The 26,098-nt window shown below is 39.1% G+C and overlaps 1 protein-coding gene across 2 annotated transcripts; it reads right to left on the bottom strand.

Moving 5' to 3' along the window:
• Nucleotides 1-6,436: 6,436 nt before the first annotated feature.
• LOC132293851 (multiple organellar RNA editing factor 3, mitochondrial) lies at nucleotides 6,437-25,371 on the bottom strand. Of its 2 annotated transcripts, XM_059791499.1 has the most exons (4): nucleotides 24,951-25,369; nucleotides 24,614-24,711; nucleotides 7,165-7,230; nucleotides 6,437-7,045 (listed from the first exon to the last, which is right to left on the bottom strand). In XM_059791499.1, exons 1-4 carry the CDS (start codon nucleotides 25,319-25,321, stop codon nucleotides 6,825-6,827), a joined length of 756 nt encoding a protein of 251 aa, XP_059647482.1. In that variant the 5' UTR covers nucleotides 25,322-25,369; the 3' UTR covers nucleotides 6,437-6,824. The 2 variants fall into 2 exon arrangements, with proteins under 2 accessions (XP_059647482.1, XP_059647488.1); XM_059791505.1 differs by lacking the exon at nucleotides 7,165-7,230 and having other exon boundaries at nucleotides 24,951-25,371.
• Between the last annotated feature and the right edge of the window lie 727 nt (nucleotides 25,372-26,098).

Genomic DNA, 26,098 nt, shown 5'->3' with positions numbered 1-26,098 from the left:
GTGATGGGGGAGGTTGGACGAGAGAGAGAGAGTTGTAGAGAAGAATGAAGGTATAAGTGTGTGTGTGTGTAGATATATATATATATATCATAGAGAGAGAGTAAATTGAGGCTTGTATAAGATTTAATGGAAAAAATGTCCCCGGATCATAAAAAGATGAAACAGGGAGAGAAATAGAGAAGAGAAAATATTTAATTTATTTTTTTATTTTTTATTTTTTATGGGGGTATTTTAGACATTTCAATTGCTAAATTGACATAATGTCCTTATTTGCACAAATTGAAATAATATGAGGTTTCTTGCACATTCGGTATATATCGAGGGTGTTTTTGCACTCAACCCTATTTTGTAAAATGGTTGAGTATGGGTAATTTAGTCAACTTAGGATTTAAATTTATTAGAGGGATTTATTTGCACCAGATTAAAACTTTAGAGATGTTTTTTTGCACTAGATGGACATCCTCCAATAGTGTCATTTTCGGTCATTTTACAAAATTATTTATATTTATATATTTTATAAAATGGTTCAGTAATGATAATTTAGTCAAATTACGTTTTAAATTTGTCAAAATGACTTATTTTCATCAAATTGAAACTTAATGAGTATTTTTGCACGTAAAGAGTGTGTTATGCACTATAAATATATTTTAAAGGTGTTTGACCATTTTTTTTTGTTGTCCCTAATATCTAGATTGACTTTTCTTTCCTTTTATACCTAGGGAAGAACCTTAGATGGGTCTCTTTTGGGCCCTTGCTGTGAGGTCGGATCCTACCAGGGTTCGAGCCTCTATTGGGCCTACGAACCCTTCTTACAAAGATCTAACAAGGGTCGATGGGAATTTTTCCCTTCACGGTAGGTAATATACATCATTATAGTAACCTCCCTTGATAAAATCTTTACGTTTTATTTTTGTTCTTTTAAAAAATTTTAAAAAATACTGTTTCTAATTGAGTCCCTATCTTGCGGTCTTTGTTTAGTTATGATTTGTGATACCACTTGAATGAGAGTCAACCATTGAAATTCAATTTTATATGATTTTATTTTTGGGATGAGAGTGAACTTTAGGATTTTAGATTTTTCATTACTGAATCATCAATTTTAAATGTTTTTTTTTTTTTTTCTTGAATTAATCTTATCATGCATAAAAAATGAGGAAAGCTAACACTTTATATGACTTCTGCTCATGTATATATTATTACTATCAGAAATTTAGGAGTCTACCCAAGTGTTCAACTACCATTTCTTTTTCATAAAAACATGATTCTAATATTTATCAGTTGGAGTAAATTGAAAAATGAAAGCATCTTAATTAGTAGATTTTCTGTCTTCTAGAGAAACTGAACCAATTTGTTAGAAATTGTGTTTGTTTTCGTTTGCTAATGTTTTATTTGCAAGGACTGATCTAACATCTTTATTAATATATTTACTAAAAATAATACCTTGACACACAATAAATAAGAGCACTTACAGCAATATGTTAACGTCTTTATTCATATATTTACTAAAAATAATATCTTAACAAATAATAAATAAAAACATTTCTAGCCGGCTGTTAAAATACTATTTTATGTAAAATATATACTGTATAAATTTTTTTTTTATCTCCAACTGTCACATCGCCAATGTGTAAAATACTGTAAAAATTATGTGGGGTCTTAACATGACACTAGTTGGTATTTTTACATAAAAGTTATAAAACAACCGTTAGAACTAAAAATAAATAATTTAAATTTTTTATATAAATCTATTATGACACATCAGATTTACACAAAAAAATATATATACATATACACAATGGTTGGAGATCTCTAAGTGTTTTGAAAATTTTCAACTCACCTTAGCAATATTTACTTATATGGCTGCACCCTATCTTCAGATTGAATTTAACCAACTACTTTTTCTTACAAATTTTGGTTTTATTTGCTTAACTTTCCAAAATAAAAAATAATAAAAAAAAAAATTAACGAACTACCTATTTCATATTTTATATTAAAAAAATTGAAATACTTCGTAAGAATAGAATGGGGGATGCAATACTATTTCGAAAAAAATGCAGCGAACATGGAATCTTTTAATCTCTGACGCCGTTAAGCATGGGATGAAAAAAAGAATTAAAAAGGAGTGAAACTAATGACATCTAATTAAAAATTAAACTCGAATTTTTTTTTTTTTTTTAAGAACAGAATCAAAAAGAATTTGATGATGAAGGAGGAGAGTAAGAAGGTAAAAAATAAAGAATTAGATAGTTTTAGAAAAGGTTAATTTTAGGGTAAAAATACATGTAAAAGAATTAATTGAGTTCAGAATTGTTTTATTACCTAATCAACGTGTTAAATCATCTAATTTTTCACACTCAGAAAATGAAACTTGGGAAAGATTTCAATAATCTATTGCTTACTTTCAATAAATTTATTAAAAAAATAATTTTTTATAAGAAAAATTATTAATATTAGCATTTTTTGAAATCAATTGTAATTATAATTACATAATTAAGCATGACAGGCACGACAAACTAATCAAATTGTTAAAGAATACAGTATTAATTTCAAAAAGCACAAGAAGTAACTTACAAGATAAAAACAGAAAACATGAAACCACAATCAAATTGTGGTTTGAAAAAGAAAAATATTTTCTTCACTAAAAGTTACACCAGATATTTTGAAATGAAATTATCACCATTCTCTCTATCTACTATAGAATGACACAGACTCAAACACACACTGTAGGTGGGATCTAATTTTATTCTTTGCTAAACATCTTAACTTACATATAAACGGACAGTTGTATTTAATTTTCTCCAATATTTCAATTTATCAAAGAAACAAAGAAGAAATAAAATGAGTTAGATACATAATGATGTGAAAATAATAATCATAATAATAATTGACCGTATGAATGACTTCTTATAATAGAATTAAGTTTATTATTTATCTCATTTTATAAACATCAACAATGTCGAGAGAGGAAAATAAATAAATAAAAAATTAAAAAAAATTCATTCATGAAATTCATAATAAATGCGCGATAGATTTTGTTCCATCACAAATGATAAGTTTGTCAATATCATATTTGTGAAACTTAGATGAATAATGTTATCACGTGAACTCTCTCATGACAAAAGGTATGAGAGATTGAAACAGTTTTGGAGATCGACTCTTATAATTCCTACTTCATAAGAATAATAGTGACCAAAAATGAAAGCCGGTTAAGGAGGACAAATAGAAGAGTTGATGACAAGTTTGGTTCTGTTGACTATGATCTCAGTAATACAATTATTTCTTCTGGAGATACATCTGTGATGAGGTCTTGGTCTTCATTTTGAATATTATTTTTTAGGGTAGATTACAAATTAAATTAGTAATATGCTATTGCAAGTAACGGCACGGCCTGGCCTAAATTGCAGATTATAGATTTTGTGTATTATTCAAAACATCAAATTAGAGCTAAGGAACTAGAGACATAACAAAGAACAGTTCAGAAACAAAATAAGAACTTGTATTGAAGAAGATAAGGTACAAACTAGAGACAGAAAGTAGAGGGAGACGTTATTACTTACAAACATATACTTCTAAGACATAAAGGCTCGGCTTGTTTAGACGTAAAATAGTTTTTAGAAAATATTTTTTTATTTTTTTATGTTTGGTTATCGTAAATTCACCCAATGGACTCGACCTCAATGTCGACCTAAATCTTTACCAAACATCAAAAAATAAGGAAATATATATATAGTTTACTTGAGAAAGAAAAATATTTTCCAAGGATAATATTTTAGCCAAACCAAAGGAACCAAAATGTCTAAATTGAATGTAAACTTCCATGTAGACGTGACTTTTACAATCACTTCAACTACAGCAATTGCCCTGCCACTGCCATGAAACTTGGAGTGAAAAAAAATTGGTGAATAGGGTTAGGGTTTTACGTTTCTGACGTAGCTATTTGGTGAATAGGTTAGGGTTTTACGTTTCTGATGTAGCTTCACAATTTCTAATGTAACTTCACAAAAGGGTCAACGGACAATGGTAAATCCATTCGAGCTGTGATATAGAGTTTGAAAGACGAACACACTTACATAAAAAAAAAAAAATCAAATGTGTCTGACGCTCGGACAACCAATCATTTTCCAATCCATTCTAATCAGATGTCTATCTTGAAAGCAGAATAAGCCGAGACAACCTTCGTTCCAAACATGGATGCAACAAGATTTAGGTCTTCACTCATTCCGTGATTTCACATAACCTACTGTGGAAAATCCCCATCTCAATTGGTACTAAAATAGTTGTAGCCGAGGAGAAAAACTTCATTGTTCCCGTTGCACTGTGCAACGAGCACATCCGGACCATTCGTGTAATATACATGCCCACGCGTGTATAACACGCATCAATAATGAATGGTTGGATGTGCAAAATAAAGCTTTTCTCGTAGCTAAGAAGTAATTGGGTATCCCGAGAGTAGGGGTTAGCTGAGAGAAACACTTTGTTGCACCGTGCTACGAGCGCATTCAACCGTTCATACACGGCATGTGTAATACACTTGTGGACATATGTATTACATGAACAGTCGAGCGCAATAAAGTTTTTCTCGGGCGCAATAAAGTCTTTCTCGTTTGGCCACCAGGGGTATTCAATAACGAATAACCACTACCTCCCAGATATTGTACATTTTCTGGTTGTAGCCAACTAACAAATCTAGATACTGGAATCAAGGAATCGAGATCCATTTCATTCAATGTTGCATCACAAGTTGAGAATCCGAGGGTTATTCATTTAACTCTTATGCTTCGTCCCTCACAAGAAAATAGGGCTGCAAGTTGGGCTGGCCCAACCCAGCTTCAACCCAACCTTAACCCGAATCGGGTTGGGTTGGGCCAACTTGAATTGTACCCAACATGAGTTGTGGTCATAACCCGGACCGAATATTTTCGAGCAGGTTGGGTCAGGTTGGCGGGTTAAGCTTTTTTTTTTTTGCCCGGAAATTTATATATATATGTATATTATATATATTATATATATTTGATTATATTATTATTAAAAATATATATATATATTTTTAGGGCAAATCATTTCAACCTCCCCAATCGCCTCCATCTCTATTCTCGTTCTCAACTCAAAAATTGCCCCTCTCTCTCTCTCTCTCTCTCTACAATTACAAACTACAAGATCAACAAGAATCAAAAGTTCAAAACCCATATATTTCAGTTTATCTATCTGTCTACAAGAATTAAAAGTTGAAAACCTATTACCTATATGAAAACCCCATATCGGCATATCATTTCAGATTGTTCAAAAAATCAAAACCCATATCTTTCAGTTTCCATCGCCCGCTGCTCCAGTTCGGGTTTGCCGTTCGCAAGCTTCAGCCGCTCTCTCTCTCTCTCTCTCTATGTGCAACAGCTAACTTATATGTACGGGTTTTGTTTTAATTTTTGGAAGTGATGACGGCGACAGTCGATCAGCGGCTGAGGACGAGGGACGGTGATGGCGGTAGAGAGAGAGAAAAAAAAAAAGAAAAAGAGAGAGGAGAGAGATAGGAGGAAAAAAAATAAAATAAAAAAATTTATTTTTTATTTTGGATTATTGGGTTGGTTCGGGTTGAGCCGAATCCAACCCGAATATGTCTGGATTTTGACAAAACCCAACCCGAATATGAACCCGATTTGTGAATTTTAAGCCCCAATTTTAAAATTTCTGAGTTGGGGTTAGATTGGGCTGGGTTAGCACGCCGGAGTTGCAGCCCTACAAGAAAACCAGAAAAAGTTGAAATCAATCCAATCAAGTTCTTAGTCAAAATGATTTCCTCAATACCTCTCCAGGCTCCAATCCAATCAAAATCATCTCAACTCTCCATATATGTCATCTGAACCCAAATAATTCCTGATCTGCTGTTTTATGTAACCCTAGTTTGATGTATTCGGTTATATCATATGCCTAAATGTCTTGCAACATCTATTAATCACTCTGCAAATAGCACATTTTCACTAGTCCAACAATTAAAGGGAAAAAAAAGGGGGCAAATTTCACATGCCACAAAACAAAGAATCTTCCTTAATTCCCAATTTCATTGTTAAGACACTACTACCAACAAAGATATTCTTCACACTGTCAAGTAACAAATGCCAGCCCCTACAGCCCCTTTTTCCCACTAAGACAATTCAACTATGGCAGGCAGCGTAGATGAAAAACTAATTTAATTCTTGGCAAGCTCTAGTAACTGAATGTTCAGATAATTCGGTCAACATGATCTAACAATGCATTGGTAAAGAGACAGATAGAAGAATCAGACACAGAATGTTGTTATGAGCATGGAATACAAGGAGCAGAAACATGAAATGTTGTTATGAGCATGGAACTAGAGCAAAATCATATTAACGTAACATAACCACAATTGGAGTCCAATATTTCTAGACCAAAAGGCATTGAAGGCAGAACAAACCCACAATGCAAAATGTGCTGTTCTATTAATTCCATAACGACAATACGTAGTTCTTGTGTAAAGTTTAAAAAAAAACGCACCAGAAACGGAAAATCATGAATCATGTCTATTCACTGCCTGGTTCGAAGATTTCAAAAGGAAAAAATAATTTACAATGAAAACAACTTCCGATTCTATTCACTGCCTGGTCCGAAGGCAGTCATGAATTATGATCATCTAGCCAATAAAACTTTTAAGTATCTACCACGCCCAAAGTTTTATTACTAAATCAAACCATCGGTGTTATCCATCATATGACAAAATGCAACAGCTAAAAGCATAATTTGATCATTTACGGTCTAAAATTTGGCAGGATACTAACAAATGTTCAATAATTGGTCCTGCGAAATCCTCCCTAATTCAGAGAGGGACCTCCACCGCCACTCTCAGGCATATTCTGGCCATGCACTGATGTTGGTTGCTGCACAGGTTCTCTTCGAATTGGCTCTCTCCTTTCAACCTGCATCGTCTCCCGGCGTCTATCATAACGTGGACGAGGCCTGTTCCTTTGTTGTTGCCTGTCATCATACCTATACTGAGGCCTATGGATGACTTTCCCATCGATAAACAGATCCCCTGAAAATCAAATAAAAATAAAAGATATAACACTAAAACATAGGCTATAAACCACTAAAGCAATTGAAAGCCAATATTAGTTAATCTATTATTTGAATCCAACTTCTAATAGTACGCACCTCCATAATCTTGGTTAGGCACATCAAGATAAGAATCAGGTAAAACCCACAGAACACCTGGAAGGGCTATTCACAAGATAACAAAGCAGTATTCCAACAAGATTATCCACCAAACAACCATAATTAGTAACAAACATAATAGTAAAACACAATGCCCGAACCCTAATGCCTAAATCATCCATATGAGTAAATCAATTTCGATTCTTTTACATGCACATAATCAGGAACAACTTTACGATTGAAATATAAACTTGAAGTCCATACCAACAAAACAAAGATGGTTCAATGAAAAGTAACATTTGACGAACATATAGGGCGAGCATTTAGATTCTTAATGTGACAACCCGGATTTTTTAAGATTTCAATGTATATTTATCTCATGATTTTTAGTTGTCAAGATTGAGTATTTAATTTTAAATTTGAGATTTACCCAATTGACATTTTAATTGGTTTTGATTTTTGGACAAAATGATATCAGAGCATTTTATTAGAATTTTAGGGTCATGATAAAGTTAGTTTCAGAGCATTTTATTAAAAAATTTGGGTCGTGACAAAATAGTATTAGAGCCATGGTTCGAAAACTAATAGGACGACGGGTAAAGGCATACCTAGGGCTGTATGGAAGGTAGATTGCATCGTTTATGTTTTTTTGTGTTAAAGTGTTTGTTATTTGAGAAGCATGCTTATTTACTTAATTGCTTATACATTTACGGTTTTAAAAGACATACTTATTTGCTAAGTGTTCACATGCTTACGTGGATAATTGTTAAAATGCGTGTTATATGGCAATGACGATGAAATGTATAAATAATTGAAAACATGTAATTGCGAAAAAATGACAATGATGAACAGGATGTTTATTTTTCACATAATGATTTAATGGACTCGTCGTTTAAATTGATGGGATAGGACACGGTTGTGTCAAGGTATATGTTTCAGTTATTATATGCATAAGTATGCGGGTATAAAAGTATGTGGTCGAGCATGTGATGGTTACTAGTATAGTAGAGTACTTGTTGCGGCATAGCTAGTTGTGTGAGTTTTGACCTAAGTAGGCGAAGAGCTCGGTTGCTCCAGGGTTGTTTGGGTGTCGGTTTTTATCGAACGAATGGCGTGGGTCTTTAGCTCGTGGATCGAGCTATTCGGTACATGGTTGCTTCAATTTTCCCATTGTTTTTGGGGCGTAGTGCTTGGGGTACAACTTTCGAACGATTGCGTATGGCACAATACGATGTCCAGGGTAAGACGTTTGAGTTTCTTGTGTTAGTGCGTGGGTTCCTGTGACCGTGGAAGTCAAGTGTGCGGGTGAGGGTTTCGAGGGAGAAAGGTATGACCTTAGGAAGTTGGTATTTGTGACATGAGTTACGGTTTGGTACGGTGGTTCTTTTCGAACCGATTTGTGATAGGTGTGATAGAGGTTGCAAGAATCATTAGTGTAGTCTATCGGTGGTAGACGTGTTTTTCGGGTATTCTTGTATGGTCCACGGAAGTGTGGTGGTTCTGATTGTTGAGGGGTTTTGTTGGACTTTGTAAGTCTAGGATGGCGCAGGCATTGACTGGAGCCATGCCAGTGTTGGGTAATTGACTGTTTGATGTGATTCAGTTCGTGGGTTGTAAGAGTTTGTTCTAGAAACTGGTTTGTCAAGGGGTGATCCTCATTTTGGATATCTACAAGAGCGTGCTGTGGGTAATTGACTCTCGGTGAGTTGATTGCATATCTCGGTGAATGAGCGAGGTTATAGGTTGTCACGGTTGTCGAGAGAGTCTCGAGGTGAGTATTGTGGTCAGTTTTCGCTGTATTGTACAGGGTTACACGATAAGGCAAGTAGTATGAGGTTATTGAAGTGCTAGTTGTTTAAGGATTCAAAGAAATAGAATGTTGATTGGAATGATTGGGATGAGGGTGATCCCGTAGGTTTAGCTGGTAGCCCCATTTGACTTTTGTCGGGGGCCAAGGGTGTTCTAAGGAACGGTGAGGAAGAGAGATAAAGATGTTGAACTTAGAGCGTGAAGTTATTTTGATTAGGTGCGTAGATTGCCTTGGGGAGAGTGGTTTGAGTAATCGGTTAAGTGTTGGTGACTAATTTTGTTGTAAATGATTTTGAGGAGTCTGTTGGGTATTGAGCATTCTAGTCTTTGTGCCCATTTTTCCTTTTGGGATTTGCCGGCATGGCATTGCCGTATGGAGATTCTTTTCCAATGGTAAATAGTGGCCGTTGTGGGGGAGTATCGAGAGTGATGGTTATTCTTTTGTTGTGATGGTGTTATCTTAAGGATGTTGGAGGAAAATCGCTTGGTAGTGGCTTGATGATTCGGTGGGATGATAGGTTTGAACTATTGTCTGAAATGAGTAACAATAAAGGTGTTATGATGTGATGATTAGTGCTGATGAGCAGGACAGTTTAAGATATGGTCCGAGGAGGGATTGGGAATTGTGAGTTCTTTGTGCCCATTGTTTGTTTTTTTTAGTGGGCGGGTGACGCATTGACTAGCTACCACAACGGTTATGGAGTGTGTGGGCGGGTGACTAGCACTGGCAGCTACCATAACGTCCTACATATCACGGTATTTCACATCGCCTGGGGTAAGGATTTATAGATTTGGTTTTGTGGTTATTGGTGTTTTCGGTTATGCAAAGACTGTCGGATTCGAATTTCGAGGACGAAATTCTCTTTAAGTGGTAGAGAATGTGACAACCCGGATTTTTCAGAATTTTAATTTATATTTATCTCATGATTTTTAATTGTCAAGATTGAGTATTTAATTTTAAATTTGAGATTTACCCAATTGATATTTTAATTGGTTTTGATTTTTGGACAAAATGGTATCAGAGCATTTTATTAGAATTTTCGGGTCATGACAAAGTTGGTATCAGAGCATTTTATTAGAAAATTTGGGTCGTGACACTTAATACCCATAGGGTATGTTTGGCGGCACTGTATTGGAGCTTTGGAATTGGGATTAGGAGTCCCAATTCCAAATCCAATATGTGGATATGACAAATCAATTCGGGATTGGGATTGCATTGTAATCACAAACATTCCAAATCGGCAATTTGAATCCTACGATTTAACCAAAGATTTCCAATACCAAAACAAACCCAACACAACACCTCGCTCACTCAACCCCCACCACTCATGCAATGTCAAAACGTACTAGGTAAATGAAAATTTCAACTGTAACATTTAGTGTCTCGTTCTCGTGTGTGTGTATATATATGTGTGTTTATATATATATGTTTATATATATCTATGTGTGTGTGTGTGTGTGTGTGTGTGCGTGCGCAGGATTATTTGACATTAAAAAATATAAAAAAAGAGATAAAGAAGGGTAATGCAAAATTTTTGATGTAGTGTTTGATCACAATGAAAATTTGATAGCAATGATACCAAAGTTGTGGTATGAAAGGTTTGAATATTGTGTTGATGTGCCACAACATGGGTCAGAATTGCCTCCTATTCTATTGATCTTCAATGAAAGGGTGCTTTAGCTACATATATATATAGGGTCAGAGTTGCCTCCTGTTCTTTTGATCTTCAATGGAAGTGTGCTTTAGCTACATATATATACATATATATATATATATAATATATATATAAATTTTTAAAACTGTAATTTTGTAATGTGGCCATCCACAAGATCAGAGAAAAAGAGAGATCTGAGAGATTAATGATTTGTCATTGAGAAAGTTTTCATTGTACTATTTAATTTTTTTGGTAATATTATACCCTTTTGAAAAAGACTGAAAGTGATTGTAATTTTATCAAAATACAGCTACTGAATTAATTTGCATTACCAAATTTTCATAGTTTTAATTCTGGGACATGGACTTCAAGCTGTAGGAAAGGAAAATGCAACCAAAAAATTTCGGGTGATGGTTAAATTTGTCTTATATATTGTATATGTGTCTATATAATTTTTTATACATATACTTATATACATATCTATTTACATTGTTTAATTCAATTCCAAATCAATGATGATATCCAAAACAATAAAATTGGAATTGAAATTCAATTACACTTGAATTCCAAAGTTTATACAAACAAGGGATTTGGAATTGAATTGGTAGAGGATTATAATACCATGAAATTGCGATCCCAATCTAATTCCAATTTCGCAGCCATAAATAAATCATAACTAAATTCCATAAGAACTGCGAAAATGGGAGATTGGGCTTCGAGGGCTTTGGAAGGTTTCTGCAGGTGTGGCGATCCCCCCGTTACCGGATTCTCTTTTGCTGCTCAGACTGTCTTCTCATGCTGAGGCAATAAGGGTGTTGAGGGAAGGCAAACATACTTGGGGAGATGCTGAGTTCTGACTGGACGTGTGGCCCTTACGTGTTGGGTGTTGCGGAAGTCTCAAGGAAAAGAAGGAGAAGAGAGTGATGGTCTTTGCTTTACCGTTGCATCTGTGGTCGTATGCTCTTTTTCAAGCGATTGGCAACACTTGTTTTGGGGGGGGGGGGGGGGGGGGGGGGGGGGGCAGATGAAAAGAATGATGCAAGCAAGGTTATTATTTATGTTGCCGATGATGGCGTCGTCCCAGAATGGATTCTGGTGAATGATGAACGGCTCTGCAACAGAGTGTCTATGGCAGTTGAGAGGTTTCCAGATCTTGTTCCCATAACGGCGGGCCTTGACGGAAGGGATGAGAGTACCGTCCTTTTGGAAGAGGAATGGTTGAGGTTGCAGAGAAGAGGTGGAAAGGGGCTGCGCTGGAAGATGCTCAGGGTAGTAGAAGACGTGAGCTTCACGCACAACCAACGTGTGATTCCAGAGGCAAAGCAGAGGGGGCACGTTTGTTGGCATGCAACCACACCAGGGGATTACGCCTATCCGGATAAGATGAGGGATATGAGGCATTTGAATTTCAATTACAGGTCACGTGACCTTTCTTTTAAAGGGGGTGAGGGGTGGCCCTTTCGCTTGGGCTGGGCCTCATGGGTGGAATTTTCACAAGCCCACTCGGGAAGGGGTCAACTTTTCTAGGCCACATGCAGGGCAGAAAGAAGGCTCAAGGCCCATCCTACTCAAACTCAAGTGAGGCCCAAAATTCATTCTTTTGCTAATAGGCAGCACCACGGGCCTTTAAAGAATATTTCGACTGGGCTGGAGCTCTGTAATTCATTTGATAGTCTGCAAGACAGATCATGTTCTATTGGTAATGATATTGGCTCATTTGGAGGACCTGAGGTGGTGCCTCAGCCGAGACAGATAAGTGAAGGCGATGGTGCAGGTCTCTCTGCTTCTCGGTTCCATAGACCGAGCTCTCAGTTCAGTTCGAATGAGTGAAGATGGTTCAGGAAGCAGAAACAAAAGTGGGTAAAGTCCACTATTGGAGTTCAGGAACTGAGTATGTGCTCTCTTCGCTCTCTTCCTTTGCCAAATCTCTCTTCTATATCTACTCCTACTTCTACCCCTCCTTGTGGGATGTTGAGGAGGGGTGATGGAAAGGTGGATGGTGGGTTGACCAAGGGGGTTCAAAGGCTGTCCCCAGTTGCTGAAGTGAGCTTTGAAGGCGGTTTTGAGGATGATGGTGGGGCATTGGTTCTTTCGGATGTCACAGGGCATCGGTTCTTTTTAAGACTTGTAGTGTGAAGCATATGGATTGGCCTCTGAAGCTGATCCCAAGTGGTAAGGATGATGAGAGCGTTGTTCTGTGTGTTGGCCTAGTGACTCAGCTGTTGATTGATGGAGGCACAACTGATGCTTTAAAAGCTGATTTGAAGATTCATTGGGAGGGGATGAAGACAGTTTCTGTTGAGCCTGATTTGCTGATCAGGGCAGAGGTTTGAGCACTTCAGACGAGTGGGAGCCGGACGGTGGGTCTTTGCTTTCTGTCTTAGATGCCTTGACCGTGGCGGACTGTCCTTCTACATTGGATATTTTACCACCAGTGTGGGAGAATGGGGGAACTATTGGAATAGATACTCCATTGGCAGCAATTAGAGAGGTGCAGAGGTTTGCTAATTTGGAAAGCAGTAATGACTAATGAGGAGTGGTTTATGGAGTGGATCGGAGGGACTAGTAAGCTGCTGGGATTATCATGTGGTGGGGAGGAAGAGCAGACTCACAACATGTTTCAAGCTATTGAGGATGAGTGGGCAATGGTGAAGACCACGAAGAGTCCTTGCTGGAAGAGGGGGAGAGAACTTTAAAGCTTGATTTCCGATGTCAATTACGATGTGGACAATTGACATATTCTCCCTCTGGAAACAGGCTAAAGGTTGATCAAGCCTTTAAAGCTCATGATTTATAAGATTTGTGCCTAAATCTGGATCCAAAGCCTTCAACACGTAATCTCAGGAGACAAGGGGGTTTTTACAACTGTTGTACCAGAGATATGGCCTAAGTCCACTACTCCGACCAGTCACCAGAGTCATAAACTCCGGTGAAATCCTCTACTACTTTTCTTGGCGATCCTCTTTCCACTCTTGTGTTTTGCTTTCAGTGGTTTTTTATAATTTCCTTGTTCTCATTTGGTTGCTTTCATGAGAGCCCTCAATGGCCAGAAGCCATCGTTTTTGGAGGTCGCAAGCCTCCCTCAATTGGATCTACAAGGAGAGGTTTTTTTTTTGAATGGTATCTACAAGGAGAGGTTAAGTGTGTATCTTCATTCAGAGGGCATGTGTTTAGGGTGGAGTCGGTGGACAATCACAGCACTTCCACTCGCGAATTGATGCTTAAGTCTTGCCTTGAAGGGAGATTTGACAGTGATGTGGGGTCTTTGGAGGATATTGAAGAGTGGGCTACGAAGACAGGGAGGATCTCGTGTGGGGTTACGTTTCTTCTCTGGCTGATGGTCTTTTGCTGTTCCGATTCCCGTAGATTAAGGAGGCACGGAAGGTTCTTGATAGGGGAAAGAAACATGGGGCGATGCGCAGCTGTTCATCGACCTATGGTGTTACATGGATGGGCGTTTTGGGCTGAAGAGCTTGGGTTCATTCGCGGATTCTTAGTGGGCCGAGTTCCAAATCAGTTAGTCATCTCCCACCTGCTCTTTGCGGATGACACTATTGTCTTTTGTGATGCTAGTCTCCTTCAGTTGAGGTATTTACGGTACGTGTTGGCCTGCTTCCAAGTTGTTTCCGGGTTGAAGATTTTTTTTTTTTTTGGGGGGATAAATAAGCAATTCATTTAAAAAGTGTTCAAAAGGGGAACACATCCCTAACAAAAACACAAAAACCTGAGTACCCTAAGGCCCTAGGGAAGCCAAAAACTCAACAGTCTCCTCAGCAAAAGAGCAGAGCCTACCGAAACCCCAAAAACAAAGAGAGCTAATAACAGAAGATTTCAAAACAGTGATGAAAGATTCCTCTCCTTCAAAGGATCTTCTATTCTGCTCCCTCCACAAACACCACCAAAGACACAAAGGCACCATCCTCCAGAACCCTCGAGCCTGTGCTCCCACCCAACCCCCTCTCCAGGTGTCCATTAGGCCTCTCGTAGATCTAGGCATGACCCAACAAACTCCGAATAAAGCTAGCAAAAGGTTCCAACAATCAACCACTACTGGACAATGCAAGAGAAGATGATCAACTGACTCGCCATTGCACTTACACATGCAACACCAATTCACCGTGATAAGCTTTCTCCTTCTCAAATTATCCAGCGTCAAAATTTTACCCCACACAACCGTCCAAGCAAAAAAGGCCACTTTCTATGGCGCCTTAGTGAGCCACACAGCCTTCTACGGGAATACAACCCCATCTGAGTACATAAGGCATCCGAAAAAAGATATCACGCTAAACATTCCCTTGGCAAAAGAAATCCAAACAAAGGTGGTTGCTACACCTGGAGAGAAGGCTTTACAGATTTCAGTGAACTCGCAAGGCCCTTATGCAATTTATTGGGTAAGGATGTTCCCTTTCACTTTGATGAAAAGTGTCATAAGGCATTTAAGCAACTTCGCTCTTTACTATCCTTCGCACCCATCAGGCTCTTGATTGGTCTCTTCCTTTTAAGATTATGTGCGACGCATCAAACTATGCAGTGGACACCGTCTTGGGTCAAAGAGTGGAGAAATTACCAAAAGTAATTTACTATGCAAGCAAGATCTTAACAGAGGCACAATTGAATTACACCACTACTGAAAATGAATTATTGGCGGTGGTCTTTGCTTTGGACAAGTTTCGCTCTTATTTGTTGGGTTTCAAAGTTATCGTGTTTTCTGATCATGCTGCTCTCCGACATTTGCTCAACAAAAAGGCACCAAGCCAAGGTTAATCAGGTGGATTATATTGTTACAAGAATTCGACCTAAAAATCAAGGACACGAAGGGTTCAGAGAATGTGGTGGCAGACCACTTATCCAGAATTTTGGTAGATTCATCTTGCACTCTTCCATTACATGATTCATTCCCAGATGAGCAGTTATTCCAACTCCAGAAGAAGAATTCACCATAGTATGCTGATATTGTGAATTAGAAGGCATCAAGAAGAATTCCGTCTAATTGGACCATACAGGACAAAGACCGGTTCTTCTCCTAAGTGAAATCTTATCATTGGGAAGATCCACGACCAAATTATCTGTTGTTATATGCTAGATAATGAAATTCCAAGTGTTCTGAATTTTTGTCACACGCTTGCTTATGGTGGCCATTTCAGTGGAAAGAAGACAGCAACAAAGGTCCTTCAGAGCGGGCTAATTTGGCATTCCTTGTTCAAAGATGCTCACAAATTTGCCAAGACCTATAATCGATGTCAACGGTTGGGCGCTATGACAAAGAGAGACATGATGCTTCTCTCCCCAATTCTGGTTATTGAAATTTTTGATGTCCAGGGCATTGATTTCATGGGGCCATTCCCGATGTCACATGCCAAGGAGTATATTTTGGTAGAGATGAATTACGTCTCCAAGTGGGTAGAAGTTGTGGCAACACCGACTAATGATCACAAGGTGGTGGTCGAATTTCTTCAAACCAATATTTTCAGTCGATTCGGAATGCCAAGAGCAGTAATCAACGATGGTGGGAAACACTTCTGTAATCATTTCCTTCGAGCCTTATTTCAAGAATATTCCATCTCTCACAAGGTAGCTACTCCTTACCACCGTCAGACAAATGGTCAAGTAGAGATTTCAAATCGCGAGATCAAACATATCCTTCAACAGACGGTTCGACCGGATCAAAAGGATTGGTCAGTACGCCTCAATGATGCTTTATGGGCGTATCGCACTGCATTCAAGACACCAATTAGGATGTCGCCATATCGCTTGGTCTTCAGGAAAGCTTGTCACTTACCTGTGGAATTGGAGCATTGGAGCATAAAGTTTTTTGGCCGTGATAAATTGAACTTCGACATGAGTCAAGCTGGGGCAAGAGGAAATTGCAACTAAATGAATTAGAAGAACTTCGCAATGATGCTTACGAAAGCATCAAGAATTTACAAAGCTAGAACCAAAGCATTTCATGATATGCACATTGTGAGGAAATCTTTCAAGCCAGGTAACAAGGTCTGGTTGTTTAACTCAAAGCTGAAGCTATTTCTAGGGAAATTGCGCTCAAGATGGGATGGTCCATATCAAGTTCATACGGTAGCCCCTGACGGGGTTATCACCATTTTTTATCCGAAGAAAGGCAAGAGCCGCAAGACACTCCAAGTAAATGGTCAGAGGTTTAAATTGTGTATTGAGGATTCCGTGCCTATAGAAGGAGTTGAATCCGTCAATTTGACGAATCCCATTTACTCCACCTAATCATCCAGGTACCACATCGCCTACCAACATTAAATGTAGGAATTGTAAATAGGATTTTTTTTTTTTTTTTTTTTTTCATCTTTTGTTTTGTAGATTAGGAGGATTTAATGTGTTTTGTAGGTTTTTAGGTACTTATGTAGGATGCAATCAGTGCAATGATGAAATGCGTCGTGTTTGATTAGAGGAAAATTAAATCTTCACCACCTTTCCTACACCCATTAGAACTCCTTGACCTTGCCCACTTTCCTTTCTTCTTCCTTCCTCACCATCTATATATATCCCTTGTTTATCCCATTAGATTATCATTCGCCATCCTAATTCCATTGTCATTAGTTGATTGCCCATATTGTTTGCAAAAATTTGGAGAAGAAATCATCGTCATTCAAGGCAAATTCTCAAGAAATTGGGGGCGCCCACCAAGTGTTTGAAAAAGGCCCTCAAAGAGTTTTTCGTCTTAATGGCTCCAAAAAGAAAAATGCTAAACAAGGCGGTGCTTCTACAAGCTGCTCAATTCAATCTTCCGAGATGCTGCCAACTCTTCGAGACTCCGTGGATGAGAGGTGGCATGGTCGCCTTCTAATTATGAAGTGGGTTTTGACATCGCCATTTTAAATGCATGCATTCTGGAAACTCAATGGCACATTGCAGATTTACAGCGCCGGCAAGCTAAATGTCTTTTTAAGCCGGCTAGTGCACAAATCTACCCCAGACTAGTCAAGGTCTTTTATCAGAATCTTCATCCTAAGCAAGATGAACGGGGAGTACTAATGGCATCCGTTGATGGTACTATGATCCGCATTAATCCTTGGACGATTGCCACGGCTATGCGATGTCCACATCAATGCCCGACCGACTTGGAGTCGATTTACACTCCGATGCCAGAGGATCCCACTATTCCTCTGATGATCAGTCGCCTTGTTGCTGGTCTTTTCTCAGGCTCCAAAAATAATTCCACTTCCAAACCGTCTGTGCCATTACACCTATAGTTCACTGATGCCATACTTCTTCATAATGTGTGCCCTCTTACTCATCAGTCTAAACATTGCCAAGAGTTTCTACATGCCTTATTTGCCATACATTTTGGCCATTGGATATCTTTTCTAGAATCATCTAGGGCAGCTTAGAAAATTTTATGATTTTGTAATCAAGCAAACTCCGGAAAAAGAGAAAGATTGGGTTTTTCCTTTGCCATTCTTTCTTATTCGACTTCTCACTTCTCAAGGTTATACCGTTACAGCCAACGAGTTCTCTTAAAAGCGGGAAATTCGCTATGGTGAAGTTGACTGGATTCATAGTCGTTCTCACATGGAAATAAAGGTGGTTGTTGCACCTGGTGCGGAGGACATTAAAGAACGAAGTTGCTCAAATGCCTTTAGACACTTTTCATCAAAGTGAAAAGGAACATCCTTACCCACTAAATTGCATAAGGCCTTGCGAGTTTACTGAAGTCTTTGATAAAACATTTGTAAAACCCTACATGGCCGAGGAATGATCGCACCTGTCTCACCGATGATGGGGGAGGAAGATTAGCTATAAGATCCACCTTAGCTTTGTCCACTTCCATTCCTCTCTTGGATATTATATGGCAAGTAAAGGGGCTAGAATGTATAACATTCTCCGCCTAACACACCCCCAAGCTTACATATTGCTAGTTCCATAGCAATAAAACTAAAGAAACATAAATGCCGCTTTCGTGGGAATCACAATTGCATTTAGCGTATGCAACAAGCCTTTTAAACCCCTAGGTTATCCCTAGTGAACAAGTGAAGTTTCGTGAGGGTTTCCATAGATAATACCCACAAACATACAAAACAATTCAATCCTTCGGCAATTAATTTGTTCTCATATCATCACAATAATCAAGGAGAAGATTACACAAAAGTACTTTAAAAATTATCAACTGACAATACTCCTTGGTCCCTATTTTCATACTTCATCCCAATGTTTCCCATACACTTTTACAATAAGAATAATAGCAAATATCAATCCCCAATGTTGCAAAATTTGTGAACTAGCAAATCACCTATGTAGTAATGTCTTTTCAATTGAACCCAACTTCTATAATTTCAATTCCTCAGATCCCTTCACAAGTTATTTTCTATGGCAAAATATTTTTTTTGATAAGTAAAATGAATAAAAGAGCGTTCAAAAAGGGAACGCGTCCCAAACTATACAAAGACAAAACGAAATCTATGAACTCAAAGAGCCCATGAAGTCAACAATCTCCTCAAGAGAGGAGTAATCTCTACCCTGACCCCAACAAAAGAGGGTACAAATAATAGAAAATTTCAGCATCCCAATAGAGGCTTCCTTCCCATCAAAAGATCTACAATTCCGCTCTTTCCAAAGGCTCCACCAAATGCAAAAAGGGGTCACCCTCCAGAAGACTCTCGCCTGAGCCCCCACCCATTGGCCCCTCCAAATATCCAACAACTCCCGAGAGGTCCTAGGCATGACCCAATGAATTCCAAACAATCCAAAAATCAAACTCCAACAATCATGAGTCATAGGACAATGCAGCAAAAGATGGTCCACCGACTCCCCATTGCTCTTGCAAAGACAACACCGATTCACAATTATATGCCTTCGCTTCGTCAAGTTGTCCAAAGTCAAAATCTTACTCCAAGCTGCAGTCCACATAAAAAAGGCTACCCTAAGAGGCGCCTTAGACATCCACACCGTCTTCCATGGGAATGTGGTACCATGAAAACCAGATAGGCACATAAAAAAGGACCGAACTTGGAACCTCCCCTGAGAGGAAGGCACCCAAATCAAGGAATCTGCACCAGAACCCTCCACCTCCTGTCTGTAAAGGAGAGCTAAAAACCCAGTGACATCATCCAACTCCCAATCCTGAAAGGCTCGCCGGAAGCGCACATCCCAAAATAGGCTTCCGCTATCAAGGTGATAGCAGTCAGCAACCATAGCATGTTTGTCAACAGCAATCCTGAAGAGACTGGGGAACAAAAGAGCCAATGGCCTATCCTCGCACCATGAATCCTCCCAAAATCGGATATTTCTTCCATCCCGAACTCTGAATCTATATATATATATATATATATATATATATATATATATATATATATATATTTCTCTCACACACATTGTATTGATTGGTTGTGCAATGTCCGGTTTATTAAGCTTTCTAGAAGACTCGTGCAACAAGCTTTTAGCCAATGACTCCCAGACCGGGCAGTCTTAGGGCATTAGGTGAAAAGACACACCTCTAAGGACTTATTTGTTCAAGTCAACTAGGCTACAAACCTAAACAAACCAAATCAATTTATTTCAATTTCTTCTTTTTTTTTCTTTTCTTTTCTTTTTTTTTCTTTTTTTTTTTTTCTCATCCTTGGCCCCCACTTCTTAATGCGAGCACTCTATCTATGCTTATGAGACATGAGGCCCAATTACTCCATAAAAGGGTTTAATAATTTTTTTTTTTTTTTTTTTATATGCCATAGTAACAACCTTCAAAGTTCACCAATTCATATCCATCCATAGTCATCAGAATTCAACCAAAAATACAAATACCCATAGATAAAATTCTAGTGTGCATGTGAAATCCATCAGGGACTAACAAATACTAAAATTCCTATCATAGTAGATAACGGAACCCACATAAGATAAAGCACAAATATTAGGAATTCAGGATTATTTCAGAAAAGAATTTTTTAAAAATTATTTAGGTGTCGTAATTCCCCCAACAATTCTCAAATACTTGAATTAAAATCAATATGCCAAAGAAAAAGAATTGGAATTTTTTTTTTATTTTTTATATTTTTTTAATTTTTTTTAAAAAAACAACTAGAGTAGATATGCTCCCAAACTTGAATTGCATAGTGTCCTCTGTGGGCAAAAATCAAAAGCAAGAAAAATAACAACGAAAAAGAAAATAAAAACAAAGAACAAAAACACCTGGCAGGATAGCTAAAATGGAGGCGGTAGAGCATCGGGATTAAGACCGTTATAAATCATAAGCGCGCGCATCATATCCATCATTGATCTTTGATCCTAACGAATCATCCTCTATTCCTCACAAATCATCCTCCCTGATGGATTTGTTAAGTCACCTCACCTCACCCATCATCAGCGTCGTCACTGGCTGCCTCTTCCATAGGCTCATCATGGGGTTCATCAACGGGCTTATCTTCTATGATCTATCCAGTAGCCAATTGATTTGGATGAATAGGCAAAACCTGTTCACCCTCCACAATTTTTCGAGCCTTCTCTCCAGGTGCAACAACCACCTTTATTTCCATATGAGAATGGCTGCGAATCCAGTCAACTTTACCATAGCAAATTTCTCGCTTATAAGAGAACTCGTTAGCTGCAACGGTATAGCCCTGACAAGTGAGAAGTCGAATAATAAAGAATGGCAAAAGAAAAGCCCAATCTTTCTCTTTTCCTGGAGTTTGCTTGATCACAAAATCATAAAATTTTCTAAGCTGCCCCAAATGATTTCCGGAAAAGCTATCCAAGGCCAAAATGTATGGCAAATAAGGCACGGAGAAAATCTTGGCGACATTCAGACCGATGAGTAAGAGAGGGCGCACATTATGAAAAAATATGGCATCAGTGAACCACAGGTGTAATGGCATAGACGATTTGGAAGTGAAATTATTTTTGGAGCATGAGAAAAGACCAGCAGCAAGGCGACTGATCATCAGAGGAATAGTGAGATCCTCTGGCATCGGAGTGAAAATCGACTCCAAGTCGGCCGCCCATTGATGTGGACATCCCATAGCCGTGGCAATCATCCAAGAATTAATGTGGATCATAATACCATCAACAGATGACATTATTACTCCCCGTTCATCTTGCTTAGGATGAAGATTCTGATAAAAGACCTTGCCAGTCTGGGGTAGATTTGTGCACTAGCCGGCTTAAAAAGACATTAAGCTTGCCGGCGACGTAAATCTGTAATGGACATTTAGTTTCCAAAATGCATGCATTTAAAATGGCAATATCAAAACCCACTTCATAATTAAGAAGGCGACCATGCCACCTCTCATCCACAGAGTCTCGAAGAGTTGGCGGCATGTCGGTAGATTGAATTGAACGGCTTGTAGAAGCACCGCCTTGTAAGGCATTTTTCTTTCTTGGAACCATTTAAGATGAAAAACTCTTTGAGGCCTTTTTTTCAAACACTTGGTGGGCTCCCCCTATTTCTTGAGAATTTACCTCGAATGACTACGATTTCTTCTCCAAATTTTTGCAAACAATATGGGCAATCAACTAATGGCAATGGAATTGGGATGGTGAATGATAATCTAATGGGATAAACGAAGGATATATATAGATGGTGAGAAAGGATGAAGAAAGGAAAGTAGGCAAGATTAAGGAGTTCTAATGGGTGTAGGAAAGGTGGTGAAAATGTGGTGATTGTAGAATGGATTTTTGGAAGATGGTATTGAATTTGGTTGATGATAATAGATTATGGTAAGATGGAATGATGTAATATGTAATGGGTGGAGGTAATTTGGTGGTGGGTTATGTATAGATGGATGTAGGAAAGGAGTAGGAGTGGAGAGGAAATTGGCTAATAGAGAGATTGCAACATTCTGCCCAAACAAATTTGACCTGCAGCCTTTAAGACCAAGCCGGGCGACCGTCGCCCATGGGCGGGGCGACCGATCGCCCGGCGCTGCTACTGCTACTTGCGTCAAAAAAATCACCGGGCGACGATTGCCCCAAGGCCAGGTGATCATTCGCCCGATGCTGCTATGTGTGCCAAAAAAAAGTTTAGCCAGGCGATGGTCGCCTAAGGCCGGGTGATCATTCGACCGGCACTGTTCCTCTTCGTTGTCGTGTCGCCATTGGGCGATGGAATTTCCCTCCATCGATAAGGCAAACTCATGCCCCAACTTAAATGTTTGGAGAGAAGTGCTTCGATCCATTTTCCAAGTGCATGTGACTCTTTCTCCAATTAAAGGTAACTTTAGCATTTTCTCTATTTGGAAATCTTCCTCTCAGAAAGCCTCAGACCTGGATTTACTAATTGTTGCTTCTTCCTTGAAGATTAACATTGGGAAAAGTGAGATTGTCCCAATCGGTGAGGTGGAGGATGTTCAAGCCTTAGCTAATACTCTGGGGTATGGTGTTGGCTCTCTCCCGATCTCCTACTTGGGATTCCCTTTGGGAGCCTCGTCAAGGAGAGTTGTTGTGTGGGATCCGATTGTTGAAAGGTTCGAGAGGATGCTTGCAGGTTGGAAGATGCAATACTTGTCCAAAGGGAGGAGAGTTACTCATATGAAATGCATGCTCTCAAATCTCCCAACCTATTTTATGTCGCTCTTTCCGATGCCCAAGTCAATTGTGTGAAGACTTGACGATATTCAGAGGAAGTTTTTGTGGGGCGGGTTAGGAGATGAGTTCAAGTACCACTTCGTTAACTGAGAGAGTGTGCTCCCCTGTTAATAAGGGGGGTTTGGGTATTCAAAGGCTAGAGCAAGCGGTTGTGCAGGTTTGGGGGAGAGAGGACCAAGCTTTGGAGGTGCGTTATCGCTTGTCATTATGGGGAGGGAGATAGAGGGTGGCACTCAAAGGAGGATAGAACCCCAGCAGGTATCGGCTCCTGGAAGCTAATACGTAGAGGTTGGGATGAATTCTACAAACGTATTCAGTTCAAGGTTAGAAGCGCAAGTTATGTCAGGTTTTGGGAAGACAAATGGTGTCGGGATTTGGCTTCAGCTTTCAAATTCTCACGTCTTTACTGGATTGTTGTGTTTAGAGATGTTGTGGTTGCTAACTATTATCGTCTCGATAATGGGAGGGTGACTTGGGATGTGCAGTTCTGTCGACAGTTCCATGATTGGGAACTTTTGGAGGTTTCAGAATTCCTAGCCTTCATTTTCATAGGCAAGTGGTGGTCGGGGTGGGCATGGATGAGATGCTATGAGTGGGTACCTCCCGAGGGGTTTTCGAGGTTAAGTCCTTCTACAATTGTATGTTGGAGCGTCCGAGCCCCAATTTTCCCTGGAAAGCCATTTGGAGGTCGAAAGCTCCACTGAAGGTTGATTTCTTCTCATGTACCGCTACTTTGGGAAGCATCCTGACTATAACCTTAGAAAAAGAAGTCATATTGTGGTTAACAGGTGTTGTTTGTGCAAGATGACGGGTGAATCTGTCAACCATCTTCTTATTCATTAATCGGAGGTTAGGGATGTTTGGTCTATGCTTTTGGTTGCATTTGGTCTTCCATGGGTGTTCTCATGATCCACGGTAGACTTTTTAGAGACTTGAAAAGGGTGTACAGTGGAGAGCCAAGTTAGAGATGCTCGAATGACCACTCCCCTTTGTATTTGGTGTGGTTTGTTGCACGAGAGAAATAGGAGATTTTTTTAGGGAGAGTAGTCTCCCATTTGGGCTATTAAATACAACATTCTTACTTCTTTATTCTTTTGGGTAAATGAGCCGGACTGTAATTCAATGGATTGTCTTTTGGATATTGCGGATAGCTTAAAGCTATAGTGTCGTCTTGGACGGTTGTTGTCTTCTTTGGAAGCACTCCCCTTTTGAGCACAGAGTCACACACATATATATATATTGCAAGTAAGATATATACATACTTATATATATTTACACTTGTATATACAATTACACTTTCCACAAACATATAAACCCTAAACCCCCAAATATTTATACAAAAAGAGATGAAATTTGAACCAATTTAAATGCCAAAAAAAAAAAAAAAATGGTGAAAACAAAAGTCATAAAACAACCTTTGAACACTGAATCCAGGAGTTTAGTACCTTTAATTTTGTAGGAAAGCTCTTCAGAAATCAAAGCACCAAATCCAGTATAAGTCGTTGTACAAACAGAATAAATCTTCTTCTTGGCCTCCTCTTCACTGAAACAGCCATAGAACATCAATATACTTATATATAATATATATATATATATATATTTGTATACATAGACAGGCATGAATTAAAAAAAATCAAAACAAAGGAAATAACAGAGGCAAGGGTTTTTACATAAAATATTTGTCAATGAAAACATCAATCAGACAAACGTATATAACTTGAAAATGAAAACAGAAAAATCATAATCAATAAATAATAAAGCAATTCAAAGTGTGTGTAGTACCTTCCAACCACAGAGGCTAGGGTTTTGACATACGAAGCAATCATTTCGTCTTCGGAGGGTTTCCGTTCGGAGGTAAACTCCATGACAATGAGCCAGTGCTCGTAGTCACAGCCGTCGAGGAGGATCGTCTCCTTCGGTGGCCGGTTGCTCCAGTTCGGCGACGGGTCGTTTAGGGGCGAATAGCCCGACCCGGACGTCTTGGAACGGGTCTGAATCGTGACCGAGTCAGGGACGAGTTGGGTCTGTCTGTTGAGCAATGCGAAGGCAAAGCGAGAACGAGAAGAAGCAGATGGTGATGGTGATGGTGATGGTGAAGAAAGAGCGCGACTGATGAGTGAGGCTAGAGTGCGCCTGGTTGTGAAGATCGCCATGGCTGCGCATGCACGGTCACTGGAAGTGGAGAAAATGTTTTTGATGATACATATGTATGATGTGATGATATATCTTCGGCTTCATACACATACGATGTCGTTCTCAACCGACTCCATTTCATTTATTTTATTTTGTTATTTTGAGAACGCCTCCATTTCATTTCATTTATGCTACGTTTGGTGCGCAGGAATGTAAGTGCGAATGGAATGGAATGGTCATTCTCATTCTATTGTTTTGTTGTAAATATGAAATGTGTAAGAATTGAATGATAATAACCATTCTAGTGTTTGGTTGGACCAATTTAAAATTTAGAATGGAATAAATTTTTAATTGAATTCTCCAAAATACCCCTTTTAGTAACAAATAAATTAAATTAAATTAACGATAGTGGTGGTGGTGGCGGTGGAAGGCGGTGGCGGCGGCAGTGGTGGTGGTGGAAGGCGGTGGTGGTGGTGAAAGATGCTGGTGGTGATAGAAGGTGGTAGAAGGCGATGGCGGTGGTAGAAAGCGATGGCGGCGGTGTTGGTGGTTGTGGAAGGCTGCGGCGGTGGTAGCGGTAGTGAAAGGTGGTAGTGGCGGTGGTGGTGTAGGGCTGTGGCGGTAACGGTGGTGGAAGGTGGTGGTGGTAGTGAAAGGCGGTAACGGTGGTGGTAGTGGAAGGTGGTGGCAGTGGTGAAAGGCAATGGCGGTGGTGGTAGTGGTGGAAGGTGGTGGCGGTGGCAGTGGCGGTAGCGGTGGTGAAAAGCAGTGGCGGTGGTGGAAAGTGGTGGGTGATG

This window comes from Cornus florida, unplaced genomic scaffold, assembly GCF_030987335.1.
Source record: "Cornus florida cultivar Cherokee Brave unplaced genomic scaffold, ASM3098733v1 CherokeeBrave_3.0.0_Hap2_Chr01, whole genome shotgun sequence".
Classification (NCBI taxonomy): domain Eukaryota; kingdom Viridiplantae; phylum Streptophyta; class Magnoliopsida; order Cornales; family Cornaceae; genus Cornus; species Cornus florida.
This window is presented reverse-complemented; position numbering and strand designations above follow the sequence as displayed.

Bases quoted from the DNA above. Each gene is read 5' to 3' on its own strand.
- LOC132293851 (XM_059791499.1), bottom strand. From the start codon at position 25,321: ATGGCGATCTTCACAACCAGGCGCACTCTAGCCTCACTCATCAGTCGC. The intron at 24,712-24,950 runs GTACTACACACA...TGGCTGTTTCAG, and splicing joins CTAGCCTCTGTGGTTGGAAG to TGAAGAGGAGGCCAAGAAGA. The intron at 7,046-7,164 runs GTGCGTACTATT...TTTGATTTTCAG, and splicing joins GCCTAACCAAGATTATGGAG to GGGATCTGTTTATCGATGGG.